Source organism: Apostichopus japonicus, chromosome 15, assembly GCF_037975245.1.
Source record: "Apostichopus japonicus isolate 1M-3 chromosome 15, ASM3797524v1, whole genome shotgun sequence".
Taxonomy (NCBI): Eukaryota; Metazoa; Echinodermata; class Holothuroidea; order Aspidochirotida; family Stichopodidae; genus Apostichopus; species Apostichopus japonicus.
This window is the reverse complement of record NC_092575.1, coordinates 13,940,914-13,957,384: the sequence shown is the minus strand read 5'-3', so window position 1 is coordinate 13,957,384 and position 16,471 is coordinate 13,940,914. Positions and strand designations below refer to the sequence as shown.

At 38.6% G+C, this 16,471-nt stretch overlaps 1 protein-coding gene across 1 annotated transcript; it reads left to right on the top strand.

The window, feature by feature from the left end:
• Window positions 1–1,508: 1,508 nt before the first annotated feature.
• On the top strand, window positions 1,509–7,351 carry LOC139981122 (C-type lectin lectoxin-Phi1-like). Its single transcript, XM_071993304.1, has 3 exons — window positions 1,509–1,650; window positions 3,461–3,685; window positions 5,236–7,351. The coding sequence occupies exons 1-3, from the start codon at window positions 1,593–1,595 to the stop codon at window positions 5,493–5,495; spliced, it is 543 nt and encodes a 180-aa protein (XP_071849405.1). The 5' UTR covers window positions 1,509–1,592; the 3' UTR covers window positions 5,496–7,351.
• The last annotated feature ends 9,120 nt before the right edge of the window (window positions 7,352–16,471 follow it).

Below are 16,471 nucleotides of genomic sequence, written 5' to 3'. Positions count from 1 at the left end.
ACGTTAGGCCATTGTTTACAACTTCTGACAACTACAGTCATATGAAAAATTACTTTAAACACCATTGTCCTTGACCAATCTGTAATGCATTGTAAACAATGTTATCTGTGGCAATAAGGAGAGCTTGTTTCATTGAGTTGAGGTTGATTGCATTTGAGGAACTGACCTAATTGTCTCTGTATTAGAATAAATCCAGTCACTTTAGTTGTTTTAAGTAAGGGTCATCCCTCATAAAACGTAAACGTGTTAAATAAGACAATGCGGCCTGATAGCAGGGTTTTCCTTAACGGTCTTCAGTATATGGAACTTAATTATGTGCCTAAATTTTAATTGGCAATTGTTAAATCTCTGAAAACTGACGGATGTTAAGTGTTGTATGCATGTGATTACCACGATCAATCGATTCACACAGAGAACACAGTAACTACTGTAAATTTTAAAGTTTTGTACCACAGTAAATACTGGACTGTGCTATAAATCGGTAGCATGTGCTATCAGGATTACAGTAAGAACTGAGGATATGTGTAATTCCAACAAATCCAGCTTGATGCATTATTTGGGATTACACATTTTCTCAGTTCTTATTGTAATCCTAATATCACATGCTACCAATGTATCACATTTATCGACACGATCCAGTTTTACTGTGGTAAAAAACTCTAATATTTACAGTAGTATTGTAAGCAGCCGATTCGCACAGGGATTACAGTAACTACTGTAAATCTTAAAACTTTTTACCACAGTAAAAACTGGAGTGTGCTGACAAATCTGATAAATCGGTAGCATGCATGTGCTATTAGGATTACAGTAAGAACGGAGGATGTGTGTAATCCCAACAAATCCCAACAACTGGACTTGTTGGGATTACACATATCCTCCGTTCTGACTGTAATCCCAATAGCTCATGCATGATGCCGATTTATAGCAAGATCCAGTTTTTACGTTGTTACAAAACTTAGAGATTTACAGTAGTAATTTTTCACAGTATTTTTTTTTATTCTAAATTTTGAGCAAGTCGAAATAAACATTTCAGTAAAATAAACTAATCAAAATTTCGAGAAAATAGTTCAATATTTATCTAACATGTCGAGATGTGTATGGATAAGCTATAGTTGAACTTTGAAACGTACGATGTGCGATGAAAAAAGGATTTAAAAAAGGACTAGTACATGTCACCAACATATAAAGACTTGACTCTTATATATTCTGGCAGAGACTATGTATGATTATCGAAACAGGAAGATCATTTATCTTTAAAATTCTAAACCATAATGTCACATTTTATATTGTAAGCCTATAGCAAATCGATCTAATTATCCAGTCAATTAACAGCAATGTACTCGGGTATCATTCATAATTGTGTTAAGCAACTATGCAACAACCGCCAATATCAAAATATTCATATATCAGCATCTTTTTAATTGACCTCATAGTTCCGTTGGTCGATCATCTATACCATATTAGAGTACCAACACGTGATTTAATTAGTCTAATTGTCTTCCAGATTCTACACATATAAATAGGTGTCCGCAACAAATCAAAACACAAAGTTTATATCATATGTTGAGCTGTAGTCACACATTTGTAACAAAATGGCCATCCGTCTAATTTTGCTAGCTGTGGTGCTTGGCTTAGTGAGAGGACAAAGTCGTAAGTTGTTTTAAGATTTTTCACATTAATTTAGACTAATCATTGAATGTTTTATTAATATTTTTGAATGTACTAAACCAAAGTCCACAAAGCGGATACTATTTGATACTTGATGGTATACTTTACAATGTCTCGTTCATTATTATGATTATCATTTTTGTGGCTCTTTACAATATGCCGATTGTTCACTTTTTACATCTCAACATACTTAATTGCAATGGAAGTACTGCCTTGCCTTGCATTAGTCTATTTAATCGCCAGCTTTATGTTCTGCTAGATCCAGTGACAAAGAACCATCATACAGAACGTCAGTTTAAATGGAACATTTCTAATTGTATCAATTAAAAAAACCCCTTTACCTCCGGACCGAGTGGCCGTATGGAAAGCCATTTTAACATTTAATAGGGAGTTTTAGATATCTTAAATTGTTTCTTATTTAGATATCTAAAATTCTATTTCAGATATCTAAAATTAAATTCGAGATATCTGAAATTGAATTCGAGATATCTAAAATAGATTTCGAGATTTCTGAAATTCTAATTCAGATATCTGAAATTGAATTCGAGATATCCGAAATTTTATTCGAGTTATCTGAAATTATATTTCAGATATCTGAAATTGAATTCCAGATATCTGAAATTGAATTCGAGATATCTGAAATTGAATTCAAGGTATCTGCAATTCCAATTCGAGATATCTGAAATTGAATTCGAGATATCTGAAATTGAATTCGAGATATCTGAAATGCATATGCAGAAGTTCGTAGAAAGGCGCGAAAATTAAGCTACAAAAAAAGTGACAGTACCAAAGGTCCAGGGGGCTGCCATCGTCGCGTCGACGTATGGGTGGGAATTAATCTAGCTTGCTTGCTGGCTAACGGTAGGCCTGATATACATTATATGCATATAATTAACAAGTTGTGGAATTAATTCGTGATATCTGAAATTGAATTTCAGATATCTGAATTGAATTCGAGATATCTGTAATTGTATTCGAGATATCTGAAATTCTATTTCAGATATCTAAAATTGAATTCGAGATATCTGCAATTGAATTCGAGATATCTGCAATTCTATTTCAGATATCTGAAATTGAATTCGAGATATCTGCAATTGAGTTCGAGATATCTGCAATTCTATTTCAGATATCTGAAATTGAATTCGAGATAATTGAAATTTATATTCAGATATCTGAAATGGAATTGCAGATATCTTGAATTCTATTTCAGATATCTCGAATTCAATTTCAGATATCTCGAATTCAATTTTCAGATATCTGAAATTCTCTGGTATTTCGAGATATCTGACATTGATTTTAAGATATCTGCAATTATTTGTAGATATCTTACATAAATTGGAGATATCTGTCATTTAATTTGAGATATACTGAAATTATTTCGAGATATCTGAAATTCCTTATCAAAAGTTAAAACGGCTTTCCATATGGCCGGGAAGAGACTAGTAATCCGCCACCCATGACAAAGTGCTTTACCGCCACCCATATTACAAAGTGCTGTACAGGTGGTTGGGCGTAAAGGAGAACAGATACATTTCGTCTATATATAGAGACCCCAACATCGGCCCAATGGCGATCCAAACGAGGAAAGAGGGGTGAGGGGCAAAACATGGTCTAAAACGTACCTAATAATCAGAAAATCCTTATAACTCAGCATTAGATGTCCATTCGGATGCAGGTGACCTAAATAATTGAACAAATTTTCCAAACTATAATCGGCCTTGGCCATTTACTCAATCTAACTTTTTTACAACCTAACTGTTTGCAATATTTCTTATTTCTGTGTTAACAAAAGATTGTCCATCTGGTTGGCAAAACTATCGTACGAGCTGTTACAAGTTCATTGAAGACCCACTCACTTGGGATGAGGCCAAGGACTTTTGCCATGACAACAGCGATTACAACTACGGTCACTTGGCTTCTGTTCATGACACTTTAGAAAATGATTTCATCACTTATGTGGTAATGAAGGGGCAGAAGAAGCGAGCTTGGATCGGTCTGAACGACCAGAAAACCGAAGGTATCGGTTTTGTTTCTTTTTGATTATTTTTTATTATGGTCTAGAATTGCATCGGCCCTTCCCCTTTGAGAATGTTTATTTCGGTTAGGAGGCTTAGACGCCAAATGGTGTTTTAATTTCAATTATTTTAACTATGAACTTGAACAGGACAACTTTGAATGTGACCAGTTTATACCATTTTGCGTGCGTGTATATGTTATAAAATGTAAGCAATTTGGTAGAAGTCTAGGTGGGGGGGGGGGTGGGGGTGGGATGTGGGAGGAGAGGAGAGGAGAAGGGAGGGGAGGGGAGGAGGAAAGTTCCTCCATACCGCCAGTGGTTATAGCCCTGTGTATCTTAACTATATCAAATATTTAGAATATACATAATAGTGTGCGTTTTTAGGTACCTCAAGGGAACATGCCTTTCTATTATAATGATCCAAATTGAGATTAACATATATGTTTTTGTTGCAGACGACAATCAAGTTCCATGCATGCACGGAACTAAAGTGTCAGACACTGAATAATCAAAGTTAAATTGTTCATAAAAATCTCATTGTATGCTAAGTATGGCTAATAAGTAAATCCTTCTAAGAAGCAGATCACACGCACTGTGCTATAAAACAAGTAGCCGATCTAACACGATGTAATATACATCATTTTTATTTTTATTTTGAGAATTTATGGCCGTACCCATTTAGTCCATTTTGTTCATTTTTAGTCTTTTGGGTAAGAGCACATCTCCCTGCCTCCCACTTTAGCTGCTCCATTGAAAAAAGCAGCTTGAGCAGTAACACATGCAGGTATATGTATAGACGTAATTGTAATGTAATTCACATCCTTACTGTAGTAAGTTGAGTCTCGTCTATCCGACATGCTCAGTGATTAACCTCCGCCACGTATCACGATCTTGCGCAAGGTTTATTGCTTCCTCGAAATTGTTAATATTATTGTGAACTCTAATTAAAATTATATTGAGGATTTGTAAAGCGCAGACATATCCACCGATAACGGTGCGCCAGACGCATCACAATATTACCCTGCATGGTCAACTAGAACCTGTCAAACGGCATAGATACAATCCCTCAACATGGCAGCAGCTAAACATCGCCCAACTGCCACTTTATCTCACAAATCCCCATTTATACACCCAGGCGCGTAGCGAGGAATTTGCCAAGGGAGGGGCGAAACGGTAGGCAAACTTTCAGAGCCGTAGATACGGCATTGCACACTATCTAAGCGTAGCGCCACAATAAGTTGGCGCGAAGCGTACAAGAAAATTTTGGCTGAAAATGCCTCCCAGGTCGCTGGAAATGGCACTTCCCAGGCCTAGTAAGTTGCATCTTAGCATTTTCTCTTTGAAATTACTAGCGATATCATAAAAACATACAAAGAAATATGCCCAAGGGTGGGGGGGGGGGGGGCTGCCCCCTTTGCCGCCTCCCCTTGGCTACGCGCCTGTTTACACCTGGATGAAGAGAGGCAATGGAGATAAAGTGCCTTGCCCAAGTCTGATAAGATGCATGACTGGAAATGATGCAAATATTATTATTGTTGTCTTCTATGCAGGTGAGTTTGAATGGGATGCTTACAATCGAGAAATATTTCTTCCTGAGCAAACTTTCTGGAAACGTGGAGAACCAAACAATTTCATGGACAACGAGGATTGCGTGGAGATTAATCGAGGAGGACTTGGTCGGTGGAACGATTGCAAATGTAGAAAGTCTCTGCCATTCATATGTGAACTTGAACTGTTTACTCTCTCCAAAGGCGGACGTGGTAACAAGTCAGGCCTTCCCAAAGCCGATCCCAGATTTCCGCACGCTTAGAAAACTTGATATTTTCCCTATAGGCCTACCCTCGATACTGTGTTGTTTTAGCTAAGCAGAACACTCCTCATTAACCATTAACTATAGTTTAGATCTTTCTAACTTAAGCAGTAGAAACCCAGGGGCGTATCCAGGATTTTCCAATAGGGGGGGGGGGGGCGCCAGGCATGAATGATCGCCGTCCTGGGGGATGGGTCTAAGGGGAGGGGTGTACAATTTTTGCTTTCAAAGAAGGGCTGAAATGCAAAATGGTGTCATATGCATGGGCGGCGATCCGTACTTCCGAGTGGGGGGGGGGATATGACCTTGTTGACTATCTAAGCGTAGCGCCATTAGTTGGCGCGAAGCGTACAAGAAAATTTTGGGATTAACAAACCCTCTAGATGGCCGGAAACGGCACTTCCCGAGGTTTCCAGGCGGCATATACCCAACTTTAAAAAAGGGATGTCATGTCCGAAATATCTCATAATCAGGATCCAAAATACTTTTTTTTTTAATTTCGGGTGTTATTTTGGGAAAATTGCCCCTGTCAATCTTGTTTCAGGCGCAACGTTAGAATGTTCGAGAGCTCTGTTATATTATTCGATGAAGAAAATGGCCTCATGCAGGCTATTATAGGCCTATACACATGCAATACACAATTACACATAGTTACATTCCTAGGTACCGATTGCTAGGGCATCCAGGTGAAACGTGTATTAAGCATTACCCTGGTTACATGAGATTCTCAGCTGTTCGAGGGAACATGTACGTGTGTAGGCCTACTATAGGGCCTATATGAATACTATGAGGGTGCATATATGTACTATATCAATACCGTGGGCGCAATAATACATTTTGTTGTTATAGGGCCAATGAAGCCTACAGTCAACTATTTTTGCTTTATAAAGACGCTTTATTTGAAAAGATCGCACTGCGTTTATGGTAGGCGAGAAATGAAGCTAAAAAAGAGCCGTACATTAACGAAGATGCATAGGCATGAAAATATTCTTATCCCTGGCATTTGGTGGGGGGGGGGTGGGATATGGTGCATTACATCCCCTCCACCCATTTTCATGGGGGGATATATCCCCCTCCACCCAGGATCGCCACCCATGGCCATATGTGATCCATTTTTCGACCTTAATAATAAGCAACATTTCCAGTAAATATGGACACAAAATGCACAATTTAGTATGGCTGGCATGTCATTTAGTGTTTATAGTGATAATACAAACACAATTACCATCTATGTTTCTAAAACTATTATGCCGCCGAACTTCGCCAGAACCTTTTTTTGGCAAACAAAAAATAAAGCATACGGGAGGGGGGGGGGTTGAGCGATCACCGACATCTCACATAAAGGTCGTCATCAATTTTTTTTTTTTTTTGCTAAACTTTTTTATTTTTGGTGACGGCCAATAAGGGGGGGGGGGCGCGCGCCTGTTGCGCCCCCCCTGGATACGCCCCTGGAAACCAATCTTTCTCCAAAAATAGTGTTCTGCAAACTATACTTGCTGTCAGCAAGCATTATAAAAAATAAGTATAACTTTGTTGTTGTTGTTATTTCTTGAGCTGATAGCGCTAATTCTTCACTGTTATCGACAGTTGGCAACAGTATTCTGACGCAACTTCTCCAAGACAGTAGCAACCTACTACCATGTGGTTCTGGAACAGTTTCACAATTATTTAAGCAATTGTTCTAATGGGGTTTAAATGTCCTATAGGATTATATACATGAACTCTTTCTGACCTTAGGTTTATATTAAATAGCATCTATTAATACACCAATGTATGAATGAACACTGTTATATACGTTACATTCGAAGAATAATACAATTTGAGAAAAGGAACATTTGTTAAATAAAACTGAATACCGTTAATATCCTTGCTTTTATAGTTATTCGCAATTTTGTTTGTTTCCTATATGAAAGAACTTACACTTTGTAGAGAAAAGTTTGCAGATAGCTCATAATCACAACAGAGCGAATTAGAAGAGTAAAGAGTGCCGGAAGCCGACGTATGCAAGGTGAAACCAATGAAGGTTTACCTGACACGTGGTTCAGGATACCTCCACGTGCAGTCATACCCAGCATAGAACGAGATTTCTCTCAACAAGTTAACTTAATTCAGTAATTGGCACTTTTAGTCAAGGTTCCGTGCGTCTTATACCACTATATAGATTGTCGTATTTAATCATATACACAGCATCTCGATTTGGGACAATGACATATGAGATACCTGCGTATACCTTCCCACACGTACTATTATGTATAATCGTTGATATATCAGGGCCGTAGCCACTGGGAGAAAATGGCTTCCATTTGATTACACACGCACGCAAAGTCGTATGCACAATTGTAGATGCACTAACAACACCGTCTTACCGAAACAAAATTTCTCACAGGGGAGGGGTCCCTCCACTTACGCTTCTACCAATACAAAATTTTATGTTCATCCGTCTCCCTAAAAGTTGGATTCATTACTTCTGTATAGTGTCATGAATATTCAGATCAATACAAGCTTAAATTAAACTTATGTTCCCTGGCTGGGGATAGTACCGTTTTGCAACTAACGCCCTTGCCGAAAAAATGCTGTTCTGACAGGAAAAAGAGGGTAAAGGAGGGGTTATACCCCCCACTCAGACCCCTCCCCCAGAACCCGTCAAACTTCGAATTTTTGACAGAGGGTATAAAGCCCATATGGTCTCCTAAAAATTCATATGTCAATAATACGTTAACTAGTTTTTTTAAATCCCTGGGACAAAAACTTGGCTTTCCCCCTCACACCACCTCCGAAGGCTGACTTGTTTTGACTTGTTTTGATGGCGCAGACGGTAGTGGTTCTACTGCCGTTAACGCGTGACATTACTGGCATGCAGTACGGGCGTCCATTTCCTTCTCAGAATCGAGTGATGGGAAGGGGAGGGGGGGGGGGTGAAGTAAACCCGGCGGCGCTTCTCCTAAGGTGGCTCAATTGGATATTGGAGATTTCAACATCGACTTTTTAATACCGTTTTTTCCATTTTTCATCTGAAAATTTCAACATTTCCCCAGTCTCAAAACGTAAACTACTTTGTCGATGTTTCAACTTTTTGCTTACTCAATTTTTCTTGAAATTTTCGATGTAAAGACATCGAACTTTTGACATTTCGACTTTTGATCCCCAAAGTTTGCCTATGTCATTTAATGGTTTTGACTATTTTCTCAAATTTCGACTTGTGTATATCGTTACTTTAATTTCAAACTTGGGTTCCATTAGTTTCTCAAAATGTGATTTATTCTAAAGAAAAAAAAATTATATTTCGTTATATAACATGTATCAACTCCGAATGCTGGAAACAGTCATCATTTCACGTTGCATACTAGCCAATGTGATATCACATATTGGATTATTGTATATAATCATCACTTAAAGGAATAAAGAAGGCAGGGATCAAAGACAATTTATATGATTCAGTAACCTCAAAACTATCTAATATTCGATTTATAAGTTAACCGCTTTCTGTTGGACGGAATACGCTCGCTTTGAAAATAGGCTCCTAAGGCCTAACAACAATGTACAGTAAGCCGCCATTGATTACGCAATACGCCTGAAATTCCATCTTGATGACGTCAGAGAGGAACAACTCTCGTAACGAAGTCTTTTCCCTCTTGGTATAGACTCCCCGAAACTATTCAGCTGTTGTTGCTAGGGCTAGAATTAAAGGAGGGCTTGCAATTTCCTATAAGCTCAATGCAGTTTAAAATATTAACGAGGCGCCTGAAGGTCATAGTTACGAAATATATAGAGTTCTCTTTTCTCCTTTTTTCGTTAAAAAGAAGCATAGGCTACGTTAAACGAGCACAGTGAAGCGGGGCCTATACAAGCTGTAACTGTTGAGTAAACCTGTCACATATATTTAGTTTTCAAACCAACGTTAATAAGGTTGTGACTGCAACAATTGCAGTGTTGTGCTGAATTGCATGTAGACCAGAGTAACCAGTGATTATAATATCAAATCTATGATATATGTGAAATAAATGATATAAAGTTCATTTATTTTTGCAAGCAAAATCAGTGAGACCCAAGTTTTTTATTTAGAAAATAAAATGATTGACCTGACTCTAAACTCTTAACAGGTGACCTTTTATCAGTCCATACAGAATAAGGCAGGAAGTCAGTAAGACAATGACCACTATTCTCCGACAGGTCAACAACGTGTTTAATCTTCATCTTATCTTTATTATTATTATAGCGTTTTGATAATTCTAGTCAAGATGCAGTCAAATGTCTCAACAACAACTTGCAATTAATTCCAAAGGTTATATATAGGCCTATTAATTATAAATTCCCAAACCAGGTATAGGATACATTTTGTAAATGTTTGCAGCTGACTTCGTCATTCTAGATTGGCTGACGTACAAAGTTTCTCGTTAATTTTATTATAAGGGGTGCCATCCTATGATCTGCTACATCTACAAAAAGAAAGGAATGATACATTTATATACTTCAGATTGAATTTATAACGCACAGCCTACAACTATGTATGTATGTATGTATGTATGTATGTATGTATGTATGTATGTATGTATGTATGTATGTATGTATGTATGTATGTATGTATGTATGTATGTATGTATGTATGTATGTATGTATGTATGTATGTATGTATGTATGTATGTATGTATGTATGTATGTATGTATGTATGTATGCATGCATGCGTGCGTGCGTGCGTGCGTGCGTGCGTGCGTGCGTGCGTGCGTGCGTGTGTGTATGTATGTATGTATGTATGTATGTATGTATGTATGTATGTATGTATGTATGTATGTATGTATGTATGTATGTATGTATGTATGTATGTATGTATGTATGTATGTATGTATGTATGTATGTATGTATGTATGTATGTATGTATGTATGTATGTATGTATGTATGTATGTATGTATGTATGTATGTATGCGTGTATGCGTGTATGTGTGTATGTATGTATGTATTTTAGATCCTCCTGCAAGCAGGAACTCGCGAAGAAGCCTCATTGGCTTATTAAAGCCGCAAGCTGACCGAAATCAGTCTCTTACATTCATATTTAACGTCCATGATTATGAATTGTCAATTGTCAACAACTCTGTAACTGGACGACATATATTAATCTTCGAGTGACTTGATTCCCGCTTGCCCGTAAATGAACACATGTGAAGACATGCTTTTTAGAAAATCATTACTCGAGATAGGAATACACTAGAGAGCTTCCCATAGCTTTATTTTGCACATAAGACAGCCTGCATCAATAAACAACCTTCTTCCGAGGGGGTCACGTGGACTTTTTTTTTTTTTGGTCTTCAAAGATTTGTTTACATTCAAAACACCGGTCGTTTTGACCCTTTTTTCAAAAAAATCGTGAGAACAGTGAAAAATGTCAGTCAACTGACCCTATCTCATACAACTAGCTAAGACATACAGGGAATCAAATCAGGAGCCTCAGAGGCATATGTAGAGAGATGGCTCTATATTTGGGGAAAATATGTCAAAAAATAACGTTTTTCGGTCTATGTTAAGGCCAAAAAACGGTCAACTTTCCGAAAATATTTCTCCCGAATGCCTCACCCTACAGAAAGATTTTTAGCTCTCCAGAAGCGCCACACTGAAATTCAACTCTACATAGAAACAATTAAGCAATAGCGCCTCCACTTTGTGAGTAATACCTAGCAATTCAACTCGAGCATTTCTACGGCATAGAATTTCGGTCAACCACAGTTGATATGCTTAGCGTCGTTACCGGTATGAAGTTAGATACTTATTCCCCGTTCCTCGTTCGATATTCGCGAATGAGTAACTGAGCTGCCTATTCGGTTACGTATTCGACAATTGTATCGACGTAACACCTGTGGCAAGACAAAAGCTTTCTTACAAGATGTTCAACATTTGGTCGTGGAAAGAGGTTTATCTATGGCCCATGGGTCATATGAACTCCAATGACTATGTAGAAGGGTACCATAATGCATCTTGCCCGGTCCAAATAGTTCTTGACCAACTAAAATGACCAGTACTTTATCAGTTCTTAAATTAATGTAAAAAAAATACTTTAGGCCCTAATCAAGACTAGCACGCCTTGGACCACCTTTCCAAATGGGTCATATGAATTCTTAACACATTGTAGAAGGATACCATAATGCGTCTTGCCCGGTCCAAAGAGTGCTTGACCAATTAAAATGACCATTAAATACACATTTTTTAAAATAAATGTAAATGTAAATCATTACTTCTTCAATGAGTGTTAAGGGACCACGAAAAAGCTTTGGGCCCTAATCCATGCAGCACGCCTTGGACCACCTAACCAATGGGTAACATTAACTCCAAGGACATTGTAGAAGAGTAACATAATGCGTCTTGCCCGGTCCAAAGAGTGCTTGACCAATTTAAATGACCACTAAATCATTACTTCTTTAATGAGTGTAACGGGACAACGAAAAAACTTTGGACCCTAATCCATGCAGCACGTTTTGGACCACCTAACCAATCGGTAACATGTACTCTAAGGACATTGTAGAAGGGTAACATAATGCGTCTTGCCCGGTCCAAAGAGTGCTTGACCAATTTAAATGACCACTAAATCATTACTTCTTCAATGAGTGTAAAGGGACCACGAGAAAACTTTGGGCCCTAATCCAAGCAGCACGCCTTGGACCACCTAATTAATCGGTAACATGTACTCTAAAGACATTGTAGAAGAGTACCATAATGCGTCTTGCCCGGTCCAAAGAGTGCTTGACCACTTTAAATGACCACTAAATCATTACTACATCATCGAGTGTAACGGGACAACGAAAAAACTTTGGGCCCTAATTCAAGCAGCACGCCTTGGATCACCAAACCGATGGTCACCATGAACTCTAAGGACATTGTAGAAGAGTACCATAATGCGTCCTGCCCGGTCCAAAGAGTGCTTGACCAATTAAACTGACCATTAAATCATTACTTCTTCAATGAGTGTAAAGGGACCACGAGAAAACTTTGGGCCCTAATCCAAGCAGCACGCCTTGGACCACCTAATTAATCGGTAACATGTACTCTAAAGACATTGTAGAAGAGTACCATAATGCGTCTTGCCCGGTCCAAAGAGTGCTTGACCAATTTAAATGACCACTAAATCATTACTACATCATCGAGTGTAACGGGACCACGAAAAAAACTTTGGGCCCTAATCCAAGCAGCACGCCTTGGATCACCAAACCGATGGTCAACATGAACTCTAAGGACATTGTAGAAGAGTACCATAATGCGTCTTGCCCGGTCCAAAGAGTGCTTGACCAATTAAACTGACCATTAAATCATTACTTCTTAAATGAGTGTAACGGGACCACGAAAAAGCTTTGGGCCCTAATCCACGCAGCACGCCTTGGACCACCTATCCAATGAGTAACATTAACTCTAAGGACATTGTAGAAGAGTACCATAATGCGTCTTGCCCGGTCCAAAGAGTTCTTGACCAATTAAACTGACCATTAAATCATCACTTCTTCAATGAGTGTTAAGGGACCACGAAAAAGCTTTGGGCCCTAATCCATGCAGCACGCCTTGGACCACCTAACCAATGATTAACATTAACTCTAAGGACATTTTAGAAGAGTACCATAATGCGTCTTGCTGGTCCAAAGAGTGCTTGACCAATTTAAATGACCACTAAATCATTACTTCTTTAATGAGTGTAACGGGACAACGAAAAAACTTTTGGCCCTAATCCATGGAGCACGCTTTGGACCGCCTAACCGATCGGTAACATCTACTCTAAGGACATTGTAGCAGAGTACCATAATGCGTCTTGCCCGGTCCAAAGCGTGCTTGACCAATTTAAATGACCACTAAATCATTACTTCTTTAATGAGTGTAACGGGACCACAAATAGCTTTGGGCCATAATCCATGCAGCACGCTTTGGACCACCTATCCTATCGGTAATATGAACTCTAATGACATTGTAGAAGAGTACCATAATGCGTCTTGCCCGGTCCAAAGAGTGCTTGACCAATTAAACTGACCATTAAATCATTACTTCTTCAATGAGTGTAACGGGACAACGAAAAAGCTTTGGGCCCTTATCCATGCAGCACGCCTTGGACCACCTAAGCAATGGGTCATATGAGCTCTAATGACAATGTAGAAGGGTACCATAATGCGTCTTGCCCGGTCCAAAGAGTGCTTGACCAATTAAACTGACCATTAAATCATCACTTCTTAAATTAATGTAACAGGATCACGAATAAAAAGCATTTGGGCCCTAATCAAGACCAGAACGCCTTGGACCACCTAACCGATGGGTCATATGATTTTTAAGACAGTGTAGAAGAGTACCATAATGCGTCTTGCCCGGTCCAAAGAGTGCTTGACCAATTTAAATGACCACTACATCATCACTTCTTAAATGAGTGTCCATCTCATATGTTATGTACCGTGCGTTTAGTGTCAACCGGTAGCATTACAAATTGCACTTTGGACCCTCAAGGAATGAAAAAGAGAGAACTCGTTTAAAGTGCATTCTAATTAATGGCAGCATGTCTATATACATGGCCAAATTCTGTCGGAAAGTTTATACAATTTAAGAAAGCCTCTAAATGACTTCCGAATTCATCGATATGTTAGCATATAAGACTCTAACTTGCTCAAATGACTTACGAAATTTCAGCCTAATCAAAAGGGAAAAATTGCAATGTGGCAGCTATTTGAACACGATGGCATAAAGCGACAGCATCTTTCTAGGACTGTAGCAAGGCCGTAGCAAGGCTGTAGCAGGCTTGTAGCAGGCATGCACTGTCATGATAGCCCAATGAAGCTTATGAAGCTTACAGCCGGACAAACAATCAAAAAATAAACCATCCCCTATATAGGCCTACCAAGTACCATGCATTAATGGTACATGCAGTAACGTTCAAACATTGAACAATATCACTTTAACTCTCTTAACGTGGGTCAGAGACATTCGTAGAAGAGAAGATATTCCGATATTTCATTCATTTGGGAATACAAATGCGAAAAAGCAGTTAAACTGTCAACATGCTGCAGATTATTTCAGTTATCTATCAATTTTAATGGTTCGACGCAAGGGAGCAATCACGCTATGATTAATATGAACTCTCAGCCTTTTAAAGGTAATTCCATGGACGTTAAATGACGGTAGGAAGTCAGCTCGTACATCGGTATCAATTAGTGCGAGCCTAATGTTCAAGCGCTCTTTTACGAGAGAAAACTTCTAGGAAACATCCTGAATGAATCATTCAATCAGGGACGTAGCCAGGGGGGGGGGGCAGGGGGAGCGACCGCTCCCCCCTTTCAGTGTCTATTTTTTTTTTATACTGTCGTTTTTTAGCATGGTATTTTGTCAGTGCTCTTTTGATCTTGAATACTCGTTAGCTCCGTTAACTCGATTGTAATCGTAGTAACATTCACGCCTACTGATTCAACTACTCACTTAGTTTGGCAGATGCAATTAGCTAAATTTAGCTTATAGCCAATTACAAGCCTACAGTTGGCCACTGCGTAATAAAATACATATTGCCTACCTAACCGCACTCTATGGAATGTCACGAACTGTATGCACAACAACGTCGACAACGTTCGTTCAATGAGTCGTCCTAAGTTGTTGCACGAACAGCATGTTATAAAGCTAAGCTAGCAATCGTACGTGATACGCACTTCCTATAAATAATTATTACACTGCTAATACACTGCGATAACGATATTTGTTTTTAGGCCACTGCATTTCTGGCTGTATTACAAAATATGAAAGTTTATATTGTCCATCAGTTAAGTTCATCAAATGTATTAAAGTCCAGACATTGGACAATAAACAAGAATCATCCTACTGGAAAACTTGTAAAAGAGCACTATGTTTGTCTTTCTGATATATTATGTAAAAGAACATGTAAAAGAATTTAAACAGGAAACAAAATCTGCTGATAATGATATCATATGATCAGGGCGTAGCCAGTATGTAGCACGATAGTTTCATTCAACACCCTACCCGCCGAAAAAACTATAGGATCCGATGTCAGTTTTTTAACATGTAGTTTAGAACCCGTTTACGCAGATAATATTTCAGTTGAGAAAACACTTGGGAAATTTGCATCAGATGGCAATCGTCGGATAGCTCTCGCCTTCTCTTATTAGGCTAACTTAAACATTTACTAGCTACAGTTGTATCAAAGACATTTCTGGACTATCTTTGCATCTACAAGTATCAGAAGTTGAAAAGTAAGTAAGACTACTCTGTACATGTACCTTCAAGGGCGGCGGAACCGGGGGGCACAGGGGGCAAGTGCCCCCCACTTTTCCTCAGGTTAAAAATGTGCCCTTTTTCTACATAAAACTTGTACTCTTGATCACCTTATTAGAACAGAGATATTTCAGTAAGAGATCTAATCCTAATTTAGAACTATCAGGGGCGTAGCCAGTATGTAGCACTGTAGGCCCGGGCCTACACTTTTTTGGCCAAGTTATCTTTTTTATTAAAACACCCATAATTCAAATCCATAAGCTTGCTGGACGAGTTTAAGAGTCAAGACAGGAAAAACTATTGAAATGAACGAAGCAAGATTATGGCTAAATTAGGTGACCTATTATTCTGTCATCTAGGCTGTCATTCATATCGCGTGCCGTTTCATTCAATACTCTACCCGCCGAAAAAGACTAGGATACGATCTTGTCAGTTTTTTAACATCTACTTAAGAACTCGTTTACGCAGATAAATTTCAGTTGAGAACATTCCACAGTCAAATAAGCCTATCGTTGATTAACAGACTTTATATGTATAGAGCTGCAGCTCTTTGTTGCCTGTTGTAGTCACGATCGGCGTTCCAAGTTCCAAAACAGCCTTTTCGATAAACATTTACTAGCTACAGTTTTATCAAAGATAATTACTGGCTATGGTTGTATCAAAGACATTTCTGGCCTATCTTTGTATCTACAAGTATCAGAAGTTGAAAAGTAAGACTACTTAGACGGGGGGGGGGGGGGGAGGGGT